At 40.7% G+C, this 12,806-nt stretch overlaps 2 protein-coding genes across 3 annotated transcripts; one reads left to right on the top strand and one right to left on the bottom strand.

Moving 5' to 3' along the window:
- Positions 1–1,073: 1,073 nt before the first annotated feature.
- On the bottom strand, positions 1,074–6,723 carry klhdc10 (kelch domain containing 10). 2 transcript variants are annotated; one of them, XM_070929185.1, is made up of 9 exons: positions 6,633–6,723; positions 4,011–4,232; positions 3,724–3,878; positions 3,397–3,545; positions 3,216–3,300; positions 2,636–2,702; positions 2,506–2,553; positions 2,180–2,319; positions 1,074–1,538 (listed from the first exon to the last, which is right to left on the bottom strand). In XM_070929185.1, the coding sequence occupies exons 1-9, from the start codon at positions 6,721–6,723 to the stop codon at positions 1,329–1,331; spliced, it is 1,167 nt and encodes a 388-aa protein (XP_070785286.1). In that variant the 3' UTR covers positions 1,074–1,328. The 2 variants fall into 2 exon arrangements, with proteins under 2 accessions (XP_070785286.1, XP_070785288.1); XM_070929187.1 differs by having other exon boundaries at positions 6,648–6,723.
- A 1,619-nt stretch (positions 6,724–8,342) lies between these two features.
- Positions 8,343–12,370, top strand: zc3hc1 (zinc finger, C3HC-type containing 1). The gene is made up of 10 exons (XM_070929066.1): positions 8,343–8,476; positions 9,257–9,359; positions 9,588–9,738; positions 9,860–9,943; positions 10,062–10,189; positions 10,336–10,475; positions 10,759–11,029; positions 11,195–11,392; positions 11,638–11,850; positions 12,033–12,370. Exons 1-10 carry the CDS (start codon positions 8,343–8,345, stop codon positions 12,105–12,107), a joined length of 1,497 nt encoding a protein of 498 aa, XP_070785167.1. The 3' UTR covers positions 12,108–12,370.
- Positions 12,371–12,806: the final 436 nt, after the last annotated feature.

The following is a 12,806-nucleotide window of genomic DNA, read 5'->3' as shown; positions in this document are numbered from 1 at the left end:
AACAGAATTAAGTCTTTATTTGAATAAAAGCATTTTAAATTAATTTTAAAGAGCACCAAATTCACAGTGATGTGTTGCATGGTTTTTACAAATGAGAGCTGCAAGCAAACAAGATGTAAATTAAATCATTTGATGAAGATACCCACCTTCCTTTGACTTTTTTTGCAGATGGTTTTCCAGACTAGGCTGTAACACAATGTATAATGGGAAAATACAGGAAATACAGGGGCTCAGACATAGGCAAACCCAGCATTGGGCCATTCTTCACAGACTAATGAAGACCATACAGAGTTTCCGCATGTTTTAGCCAGTTTACCACAAATAACATATTACTCATGACTATTTTAAAAGGCATACCATAAATTAAGTAGGGCAGACACTGGTTTCCATTCATATAGTATAAAAACAACTCGGAAAGACTTGAAATTCAAGATTGGTAATCCCTCACAGTGAACACCATGTCTGCTTTTATTTATGTCAAAGTTATGCTAGGATAACATGACTTCAACAATAAAAACACATGAAAATTAGAGTGATTGACTGTAATTCAAGCAAGTTTTAAGGAAGTTGATTTCCATACCATAGGGAGAAAACCGATATAAAAAGGCTAGAAGGTCGCAAAAACCACTGCAGCATGTCAGCAGTAATAACATTATAGATCAGATTTGAGTTAAATTGGCTAAAATGTGCAAAAACACTGGCATGGTCCTTTGGCAAAACCACCATCTGCCACTTTTTAGACTGAAAAACATTACTTTGCTTATAAGATCTATTAAAAAAAAGTAAATGCCCACCAATATGCAAGACAAAGTGTGCAAACAGCAACATCAGGTGATGAGAATACCCTCAGACAAACAGATTTAGTCCTTCAAATAAATACACATGCATTCTTCCTTTGCACAGAATTCTTAAAAGTAGTAGAGAAGGCCGATTTAAAAAAAGGGGAGAGGACAGTCTTTGAAGACATGGCAAAATAAAGTATGTCCAGGTGTTGCAGTTTGGCGGATGAGAAGCGGGAATTCATATTTAGCTTGACACAAAGTCATCATGTATGGAGCAGTGATGGCGGGAGGGGTTTGAGTAAAATTGATAAAACATTCCACATGTATTTTCTTTATCATCACTGAAACTGAAAAAAAAGAACAAAAGAAAAAAGGCATCCCATTGTTTCTGGTTTTAAGGCGGGGCTACGTTAGGCAGGGGAGGGAGAGGGCATTTTCCCGAGAATTTTGCTGTGAATCAAATTCTGTGCTCTGTCAGACCTCATCTGCTCCCAGTCCAGCCCAGCCTACCCCATCCAATCATTTGTCCGTCCTCCACTGTGCTGTCTATTTCAAGCGTTCAATGAGTTCCTGTGTGAGGCCCAGGTTGAGCAGCTGCATGGTAGGGAGTGAAGCCAGGTGTGGAAAGGCCTTGAGGAGCTTCTCCCAGCATAGCTCCAGCAGGCTGGGCACAGCCAGCCAGATTTTAAACAGAGAGCCAGTTCTCTTGTTCTCATGGATGTTTACCACGCCACCATGGATGTACATGCAGCCAGCCTGAGGACAGAGTGAAGGAAAGAGAGAAAGATGTACATTTTATATACAGTACTGAGTTTGATACAGAAATTAACTGGGGCTTCAGGTTCTAAGCTCCCCCTGGAGCCATCATTGGTGATTTGTGGGAAACTGTGACTGACAAATTCTTTTCAGTGTGTTCTTGGCAAAGAAAATTATGCTGTTTCTAAATCTGCCTGCAGCTTTGCAGATTTTGGTGCCAATATAGTAGTACAAAACTATAAAAAATTCCAGCCCCAACATGCAGCCTCTGTGCCAACAAACCTACAACAACAAACTGTCCACAAAAAAGGACCAAAATACCATCTCATAAAAAGTAGATCAATGGGAATTGTTTTTTCTTCTTTTGTCACTCACATTTTCCCTCATTTTGCTTTGATTATAGAATTTAAAAGACAGAACTTTATTTAGTAGAGAACGAGACCACTGCATATATATGGATTTCATGCGTTGCCTTAAATGACTAGATTACTAACTACTTTCATCAATATGTACTTCACTTGCTGTGTACATGAAGAAGATTGTTACCACTGACATGAAACCCTCAAAACTGTTCCAAACCACAGATAATAAATTAAAATATATGTACATGGACTGAATAGAAAGGGTAGTGTGGTACTAACTGGGGTGACAGCAGCACAGTGGAAGTAGGCCGGCTCAGGCATCACTGCTGGTAGTTTGCTCCACTGGAAAGTCTGCAGGCTGATCTTCCACAAATCAGCTAATATCAACTCCCCGTTGTAGCCTCCACAGATAAATACATCTACAACAGAGAAAAATTAATGATCAGACGCTTCATGTAGTTGTATATGTGATAACTGGCAGGGAGTTAAAAATCAACTTAACACTGAAGGTTTAACATATGAGGATGTGATATCAAATGTCAGAAGCAACTGTTTATCTTTGAAGCAAAATAACAGAAGTATGACAGCACTTGAAAGATTCTCACCATTTCGTATTTGTACACAGCTATGGCATCTCCTGGGAGCAGGATACCCTGTCAGAAGCACAGACATTTTAGAGTGGTGTGAATGAGAACAGAAACAGGCTTAGTTAATAATGAGGTGCAGACTACAGACCTATTTTGTCATGAGGTTTAGTTGTAATCTCCTCCCAGGAATTGGTCTCCAGATTGTACGCATGTATCTATTAAAAAGACACAATATTTACTGTGAGTTTAAGTGAGTGTTTGGTGCAGTGATTAAGATGGATTTGGCTTGAGTACAAAACTGTAACCTATATTATAATTAAATACAGTACATGAGTGTGTTTTCACTGTTTAAAATGCTGGCATCAGTCTTCTGAAACATTGTTGTGCAGAGTTTCAGTCTCTATATTCAACTCCTTTCACAGCCACAAAGATCCTCATATGGGTACAAAAATAATTTCACTTGAGCAGTTAATGCTACCCTCTTTGGTGTATATTCATGTGTGTGCAGATCTTTTTGTTCTCTACTACATTTGGAAAAAAGAAAATCTCTTTCATCTTCCTCTGCACAGGTTCGCTAGGGAGGGGGAAAAAAACATATATAGACCAGATATTGCTTCAGCTGTCATAAAAAATAAAACTAAGTTGTTCAGAAATGTACACTTGAAACATTATGAATTTGAAATTCTAGGCCGGCAGTTTTGGTGAGTCTACCCTTAGTGGTCTAGTACCTTGTCCAGAGGGTAAGATGTCCAGGAAGTTCCTCCTCCCAGAATGTAGATCCTCTGTCCATCATGTGCTATTTCATGCCTGTACCTGTAACACACAACACAACAAGTAAAGGAGTTTCACTACACTGAAAAGATCCTTAGCTTGGGTCTGTAGCACATTCAGGCATCATAAAAGGCGTACCGTTCCTCAGGCAGGTCGTCGGGAGGGTTGTTGGGTTTGAGGTGGATCCACTCCCTTGTGGTCAGGTCCAGCCTGTGCAGGTCTGTGCTGTAGATGTAACCCGTTGTCCCTCCAAACACGTACAGGAAACCATTTATGATAACCATTGCCTGAAGGTTAGGAAGATATGAAGCAACATCGTAGTAAGAAGCAGCTAAACTTTAAAAGTTTGTATATCCACCAACTAAATTTTGAAAAACTTAAAACATCCAGTCTCTACAATATTTCAAATCCCTAACTTGAATTTGGCCCAGAAAGCAATCAAATGAGGGTAATTTATGAGGTTACCTGTCCATAGATTCTGTTGGGCTTCTTCCCCCGACAGTTGAGCAGTGACCACCGCTTGTACTTCACGTTACAAACATGTACGTCATTGCCATTATTTTCACCAAAGGGGATCCCGGTGCCGCCAAACACCAGGAGGTTGTTGCCATGCAAAACAGCTGAAGAAACACAGCAATACCGAATTCAATTTTCATACACATTTTAACAGATAACTGGATTTTGTTATGAGTATAAAATACTAATGAGTGCAAGTACAATTAAGTATCAAAATGTTAGATACAACATTTTACCTGACATAGATGCCAGCTCTGTGGGCATATATCCCTCTGTTCGAATCTGCTGCCAGCAGCCTGTGGCAAAGTGGTACCTCCAGAGCTCCCTGAACAGTGGATAGTCTTCATTCTCTGGGCCTCCTGACTCATCATAGTCAGGGTTGTACCCTCCAAACACGTACAGGTTAGTGTTGTCAGCAACACAGCGATGCCCACTGCGGGCGGGGGGAGCACGATGACCTGGAGAGGGAGGAACAACGTTTCATAGGATGAGGAGGGGAGGATCATGCCAACAGAGATACTAGACAGGTATAAGACTGGACTGATGAGATAAACACACACAGAAAGCTACAAGTGCCTAATACAAGAGAAACTGGATCACTGGCTGTATCTATTACAAAATCTGACTGAACCTGAAAAGATAGGCATGTTCATCCACTTTTGGGCTTTTCAGAACACCCTGAAATCCTTCCGCTTTGATCAATATAGAGACATCACATTGTGTAATCATGACAATAAGCACAGAAAGCAGGGAGACGCCATACAGAGTCACAGGGTTAACACTTGAACATGCGTCACCAGGGCTAACACATAAACAGACACATTCACAGTCACATTTACAACAATGAGAAATTATGAATTTCAAGTTTCCCTGCATGCCTTTGAACTCACTGAGAGGAAAACTATGGGCAACATAAATAGAACATCAATAAAGAAAGCAACCAAGATATCCTAGCCGGCGCCTTAAGTTATCCAATTAAAATAAAAAGGTAACAAAAACACGTAGATAGGACAAGATGTGCACAGCTTTGCCAGCTCTGACTGCCCCACTGTATTTCTTTGCGCATTGTGTTCACACCCAGTTGAATCGACATGGAATACATCTGCTGGACAATAGGCTGTAAAAACTTTCAATGATACTTGAGCAATAGGCGTTTCTCTGACACTCAAGCTGACAGAGGAAGAAGTCTAGTCATGGAGGGCTCACAGTTTTACCTTATAAGGAGAGCTATGCAAATAGCAGAAAATAAAATATCACCATTTGAGATACTGAGATGCTTGGCTGGAGGGATTAGCAGGTTTCTACCAACAGGCACATGATGACAGAATACAGAGCACATTAAGCCACATCTAATAATGTACCTCTGTTTAATGTATTAAGAATAAAATGAGGCCTACCTACAACACAACACCAATGTTTCAGCCAACCAATGCATTTTTAATGAGGATTTGTAATGGACTGGGAAAGCACAGCAATTATGGGGGCCGTACAAAGACAGAGGAATTTAGGAGCAGTGGCACGACCAAACATCCACACTTTGGCCTATGTTATCTCAAACCTAATCAAATATTTCACAAAGGTAGCAGACCACTTTTCACTGGTACGCTTCTGACTATCATTACATTACATTACATTAATTTGGCAGATGCTTTAGTGCAAAAGACTTGCAATAAGTGTATTCAAAATTAAGAGGATGAGATAAGTGTTATCAAAACTTGGAAGCACAACCCTGCCAAATTAACAACTAAAAGTGTGTTCTGAAAGCTCTGCATGACTACATGCTTTAAGTCAATGTTACATTCACTTCTGACATGTGAGGCACATCCAAACTTCTGCCAACATGGTTGGAACATGAACAGAACAATGGCTGTAAGAACGCATATTGTGAAAAAAGGCTGTTTCTTTCGGCCACACATCTTTCTGTGATGAACTGTTATTTTTACTGGGCTGTAATTAAAAACACTGTACAATCAATTAGGGCTAATTAAGGTGTCAGTTAAGTGGAAATCAATGATATTAAAGCATTATATACAGTATCTAGTATGATAACTGCTTAGTTCTGAAAGTGAATGATTCATTTAGGTCATTGGATATTTTTTGAAGCAACATGTCAGGGGGACCTGTGTTGGACTGTGTACTATACAGTGCTGGGCGCCTGGCGTGACTGGCCTTGCCAACTGTAAGACTGTATCTGTGACACACACACAAAAGATAAAGAACAGGATCTGTAATGAAGTTTTACCACTACATTAAAATCTAATACTAACATCTAAATGAAAAATGTGAGTCAATCCTTCCTGGCTTTATCCACACATGATGGATCATCCCAATCATGTCTATTGAATACCATGTTCTGCAAAAATGGTTATCAATACATTCTTTTGATATGCCTATAATCTAAACTTAAAGCAAAATTATGAGTTTACAACTGACTCTCTTAAAAACACTGCCTTAAATTTTAAGGTGTTTGCAGGTCAGCAAAACCTGGTAATCAATGATTGTGAGACAGGCCATACATCTTACTAAGTTGGCTATAACGTTACAGCTAAAAGAAAGGATTTTGCACAAGGTGAAACAGTAGGATAACCAGCTTTCATTTTATAACACGCGTTATCTTGGATATGATTGCTAACAAGCTATTAAAAGATAAACAAGCAGAATTACTGGATGTTGCTAGCTTGAACGTTACGCTTAGCAATGTCACCAGTAAGGGCAACGTTTAAAGTCTTAACATGTAAAGGTGCCATTGTATGTGGAGCAGCTGATATCAGTCGCACAGCGTTTATTCGACTGGCAAAATGTGCCGACGTTAAGTTAAAACCTATCGTTAGCATGTCTTGCTAATGTTGTTGACCGACCTGCTAACGTCTCACCGTGCGGCGGCCTGCCTGTCAGTTTCTCGAATTTATTCAGCTGGTCTGGACTGCGAGCACCTTCAGCGTCCGACATCGTTTCCCGTTACAATCCAGTCCTGAAGAACGTCACATCAAATAAAAACAACATCTGCTAAAGTGCCGATAAAACATTATAAATCATTCCACATCTCAGTCACTTTGAAGCCATTCACAAATGTTACCCCCCCGGCCGTGAGACCCTTGACCAATCAGAGCGCTTGTTATTAGGACGTTGCGTCATTAGAGATGGGCGGGACTGCGCGTCTCCAAAACAACAACACTCATTTTTCGGAGTGAGGAGAGGGGGTTACAGCCAATCCAGTGGTCTGTCCAGTCTGTCCACAGACCATGGTCTCTAACACGGATCACTCGATGCTACCACTAGTCCGTCCGTGGTCCTTGAGGTTCGAACTAGTTGCTCAGTGGTCCGTCGCGTCGTCTTCATTGCGGCCAGGGATCACCAGGTGTTGGAAATGATTCATGTGGTCAAATGTTCAAAAGTTTCACACCATTAACTGTTAACACGACTGTAGCCACCAACCAAACTTTCCTGAGTAAATGTAATGTCACCAGGTGTGTAATGCTATTGGAGAATACTAAATATTTTTTTATTATCTTTAGGTATGCTGCATAAAAACATAATAGTATCAGAACCAGCCTTAAAAACGACATATTTCTGTAATCTTACATTCATGCCATTAAAACATCCACATTCCCAGAAATATCACCAAGACCAATGACCTCAGTGTCCTCAAGGGTAGCTATGGTCTTGAACATTAGTGAACAATATCACACAAAAAAAAACATGATAAAAACTTTTTTAAAATTAATTTCAATGCCTTTCAAAGTAGGCTAATCTTTTTTTAAAAAGACAATATGCTCTTTAGATATCCATTAAACAAAAACATTTTTAATTTGATTTGGGGTCCTTGATGTTTGGGACTCCTGACTTCAGTGTTTAATTTGAGGTGGGTTGATTCTGGTAGTTGCGTTCAGAATGACTAAATAGTGCCCTCTACAGGATATGCGTTGCTTTTAAGGTGGACTGGTGCTCTGAAACTGCTCTCAGGATGAGATACCAGTAGCACAAATACTAAAGATGGATTACCTACTGTACATTTTGTACTTTACTTGAGTATTTTCATTTGATGCTACCTTATACTTGCATATTACTTAATTTCAGTGGGATATTGTGTACTCTTGACTCCTCTACTTTTATCTGACAGCTACATTACTTTGCTGATTATGCTTTTTATATGATCACATTATAAAATATGGTGTATTATAGATGAAACTACCCAACATTATATAAAGTAGTTCAGATTAGCTCCACTTCAATCAAATCAACAATCAAATTATATGATATAAAGTGATTTACTCTCACACTGGCATTTTTATGCATAATGAGTACTTTTGACGCTTTAAGTAGCCTACATTTAGGTGACAAGGCTGGAGGAATATATTTGTGCTGCTTGTGCTTCACATAAGACATGTTTTAACATGATTCTAATCCTGATTTTCTACCAGACGTAGAGCACCTACAAAATTCAAATGAGCTTGACAGTGAAGAGACCAGGCAGGTTCAGTGAGCTCAGTACTCTTTTGTGACCGGGGTCTTAGAAAGCGGAACGATTGGTTTCAGGGTTTATTTTCCAGGGGATCTCAGAGCCGATCATGGCGACTCTCGGCGGCAGTCGTGGGGATCGTCTCGGCAACTCCAATCAACAAAAGTCTTCTTTTGCATCTCCAGAGAAAGTTCGCGAAATCCTTAATGAAGGAGTGTCATCAACAAATATCGGATTCAACAGGTGCAATTTTTGAACAATCGCGCGCCATTTGTTTGATTTAAAGGGGCCGAAGAACAAGTTACCATTAGCTAGTTTGGTTAGCCACTTAGCCTGGCAGCTCTGCTACTTTAGCCACCTTCACTCGGCGTAATTTGAAGAGGGATACGTCTCCGCAGATTTTTGGGAGCTTGTAGGCCAGGGAGAATGCATACCATTGTTATTTCCTGCGCTTATTGTTTAGTTAATCTGTCGGACAGATGTGTTATGGTAGTCGTCGTTTCAACGCTCTCGTGCACAGCACAGATAAGGGGGTGGGGACCTAAAGTTTCGCTGGAACGTGGTACGACATTAGTTTGCCATTCATTTCTGGAGTATTGTCCAACTTGCTGCCCAGCCACCAAGGCCAGGTTAAATACATTTAGTTTAGTACTGCACATTCATATAACAGACAGATTTTGGTAAGCAGCGAGGAAGAATAGAGCTACTTTCCATTTTTCTTTGTTACGCAAGTTTCTTCCAGGTGAAATGTTGCATAAGTTACTGATTTTTAATATGTCGTCTGCTTTCTTAAAATTTCTATTCCTACCAATTAACTAACTCCGTATCTATTACTTGTTTAATTAAATTCGGTTGGCATACACCAAGCATTCCTTGCTAGCTGTGCAAGATTATTAGGAGAAATTAGTATTCCTACAATGTGCATTACAGATAGATTTAACCAGTTGCAGCTTTTTATCATTCAGATTATGAACAAGTATGTGGAAACTGACGATCTGTTGTTTTCCTTTGTGTGGATTTCAGTGGACAAGGAGATTTGAAAGTTCTGGAAGTAAAAAGCAACACTCAAGCACCTTGTGAGGCAACTAACAAAGAAGCCTTTTACTCAAGAGTGGAATCTTATTCAATATCCTTTTACTCATTTTCATCCAGTATGAGGCATCCAGGTTTTGTATTTTACATTATACAACCATGTGATCCATTATAAGGCACTTTGATATGTTGATATTTGACGTATGGTGAAACTTAAATGATGCATGTGGGAAATGCAGGGACATGTACTTCCATTCAGAGTAATAATGAATGTGACGATACTTGTTTTGTGTCTTGAGTGAAATTTTCCTTAGCATAGCACTGTTTGAAATGGGCAGGCAAACCCCGCATACTGTCCCCTCTGATGTGCGCCAGATATGGCTGGATCAACGTCGGCTGCGATATGCTCAAGTGCTCCAGCTGCCAGGCGTTCCTTTGCGCATCACTACAACCAACTTTAGACTTTGAAAAATGTGAGCAAAACTTTAAGCAACAGAAAAAGACAATGTCACACTTTATTATGGCAAGGTTAGGCTGATTTTGCCAGTCTGCCAAAAACTAAAGGTCAAGCAACTCTCCCTCTTTCTTTAATAGATGAATCCCGCATTGCAGAGATATCAAGGCAGCTTCAGACGCAGCATGAGAAATTTTGCCCCTGGCCTGACTTTCCATGCCCAGGTAGGAGCAACCATTTTGTATTGCATGTATATATTAACAAAAATGACCAGGTAATTTCAGCTGAATCAACCCTGAGTTATCCACATGATAGTCAAGGTGAATACTGGTGTCATTTCAGAGCGGTTCTGGCTGGTTCCAGCCTGTGAACCATCGGCACTTTTCACTGCCTTCTTAGATCGCTTCCAGAGCGCATGTCTCCTTGCACAGCAGCTGCCAGCCTTGAAGCCGGAGCAGCTGAAGTCTATGGTGAGGCAGGAGAAGAGTCTTAGCCTTTTTGGATACTGACAAAATGCCATCTAAAACATTATGAATTATGATTATGTAGATGTATTAAAATAAATATAGTATTTTCAGTTGTTCACATGTAATTAATGTCCACTATTTCCTTGCAGTCACTGACTGAGGATGTTATCAGTGTTATACTGCAGCTGATCGAGGAAGAACAAAAAAGAAAGGCAGGGACTCCATGTTCTGAACCTTTGGCTGTCCAGGTGGCTGCATGCATTGTTTCTCTCTGTGGCTGGGCTGCAAGGTGAGATGACACTACTTTTACTGTGCTTGACTCCCCTCTACACTTTTTAATGTTTACATCACATTTTCCAGTACACACAAATCGATATTGCTGTACGCTAGAGCACATATAGACTGTAATTTTCGATTTCAAATGAATCCTCAGTGATGTACCACCTGCATGGAAGAAAATACAATGAAAAGGCAGGGGAGGTTATTTAGAAACTAATAGAAACGTGGCATAAAATGTATTGGCACTCCTTCACCTGATCAAGATGTCTGAGCCGTGGATTTCTCTTTGTTAGCCCCGCTCTGCGCGCCATGAACCTGCCCATCCTTACCTGCTCGTACTGTATGCGCAAGGTGGGCTTGTGGAACTTCCACCAGATGGAGGGAACGGGAGGCGATGGAGATGCCTCACCAAACACTGTAGGCCTCTCTGCTCAAGCAACAATTCCTGCAACAGCAGCCACGCATGAGGGCCAGGGGGACCAGCCAGCTTCAGCCTCATCCACCCCTTCTGCAACTCCATGTCGCATGAAGTTGAGGAGCCAGGACTCCACCCGCTCTGACCAGGCAAGCTTGAAGCACATGGAGGTTGACCGGATAAATAAGCTAGGCTTATATGTACACATTCATTTTAAGCAGAATTACTTAAATTCATGTATAACAATGGCAAATGAAATTCATGATGTTCCAGGCTGCGTTTTAACCATGCTCTGTTGTGTGTAACAGGGTGAGGGAACCTCCTCCCCAGTGGCTTTGCGCGCCCGAAGCAGAGACTCACCAAGCCCCAGTGAAGAGTTGCCAAGTCCCTTGACCAGGGGCAAAAGGTCCGCAACTCGCAGTAGAGGACAAGGGGACAACTCTGGGTCTGATGGCACTGCAAGCCTGCAACACCCTCCTAAACGCTTGTGCCTCTCATCAGTTGGTGGTCCTGTAAGAACTAACATTACTGCTAATATCACACCATGTTTTTTGCAGTTTCATTTATTAATCTCAATTTTGAGTGAAAAGAAATCACAATTCTCTCTTTATCCAGTGTTTTACTCATTACCTAATTCAACACAATGCTGTATAACCTAGATGCTAATCCTAGTTAAATTTGAAAGAGGTATTTTTGCATTATTTATTTGAAATTGGCTATTACAAACACATTTTTGGACCTATTTCTGTTATTTCAGGATGGGCTCCTGCATAGGAATGCATTTGACCCCCTCGCCCAGCACAGAGACTGGTGTCCCTGGATCTCTATGGGAAAAGAGAATGTGGATCCAGGGGCGATTCCCTTTTTGGATGGAGGCTCAGCGCTTCATCAGCAGGGCTGGAAGGCTGCTCTCGACCTCCTCATGCCCATGAAGAAGAACTCTAATACGACAGGAGGCAGTCCAGCACAGGCAAGTTAAAGCTTCTGAACTTTACATTTTACAAGCATTTTTAACAAAAATGACAATGTCACATCCTCCAGAAGGTGATGCATGGACCTTGTGCTGATTTTCTGTTTTTATTACACTGTTACCGCTATGTAGCCGTCATTTAAACTATATCTGACATTTCTCTATTCTCTCTTTCCTCCCAGGGCCCTCGGGACAAGTCTAAAAGGGTGTTTGATATATTCCGTCAGTGGCAGGTATCCTCCTCTACGTCTCAGTAGACTGTTTCCATCCAAACAGCATTGCAACACTGAATTGATGAACTGACCTGCCCTCTTTTTGTGGTACAGAGTTCGTTGTACTAATGACAGGATTGTCATATCAATGTATGCCATCCTTTAAAGTCGTGTTTACAGTCAAAGTGTTTCTGGAGGGGAAAGGAAATTGATTGTGTCTTTAGGCAAATGATTGAGTGTCTATGTGAACAGTGAAATATGTGAAGGATACCTGTGTGGCATTAAAACATGCCTATACAGGCCTTGTATCGTGTGTGTGTATACACAAGTAGTTGTCAAGTAATGAAACACATCTCAGCATATAAATTGGCTACAAGCAAGTCATCTACTATAAACCTCACATGACGTCTGTTTTGGTAGTCCCTCATGACATCATGATGGTCTGGATTTCTGTGGAATACAAAAGAAATCCCTGATCATGAGAAAGAGCCAAATGGCTTAACACTGGAAAGGCAATGTTTACCTTCAATGTATGTTGAGTCATTTGAGGGAGTGGTAAACATTAACCTCAGATTAGCAAAAAAAACTGTGAGGATGTCATTTTGTGTGTACTGTTGTGGATATGAGTTCTCTTTGAAAAGAACAGAATCCTTTTTGGAGTAGTGAAATGTTTCTTTTCGTTTAGTCAATGCTAAAATCCTGATATTTCAAGCAGGTAGAACCATGTGCCATGAACTTCATACC

Source organism: Enoplosus armatus, chromosome 22, assembly GCF_043641665.1.
Source record: "Enoplosus armatus isolate fEnoArm2 chromosome 22, fEnoArm2.hap1, whole genome shotgun sequence".
Lineage (NCBI taxonomy): Eukaryota > Metazoa > Chordata > Actinopteri > Centrarchiformes > Enoplosidae > Enoplosus > Enoplosus armatus.
This window is presented reverse-complemented; position numbering and strand designations above follow the sequence as displayed.

Coding starts and splice junctions, on each gene's coding strand:
- klhdc10 (XM_070929185.1), bottom strand. CDS start 6,723: ATGTCGGACGCTGAAGGTGCTCGCAGTCCAGACCAGCTGAATAAATTC. Junction 3,301..3,396: donor GACGACCTGCCTGAGGAACG/GTACGCCTTTTA, acceptor TGTGTGTTACAG/GTACAGGCATGAAATAGCAC. Junction 2,320..2,505: donor CTGTGTACAAATACGAAATG/GTGAGAATCTTT, acceptor TCTCTGTTGTAG/ATGTATTTATCTGTGGAGGC.
- zc3hc1 (XM_070929066.1), top strand. CDS start 8,343: ATGGCGACTCTCGGCGGCAGTCGTGGGGATCGTCTCGGCAACTCCAAT. Junction 8,477..9,256: donor ACAAATATCGGATTCAACAG/GTGCAATTTTTG, acceptor TGTGGATTTCAG/TGGACAAGGAGATTTGAAAG. Junction 11,030..11,194: donor ACTCCACCCGCTCTGACCAG/GCAAGCTTGAAG, acceptor TAACAGGGTGAG/GGAACCTCCTCCCCAGTGGC.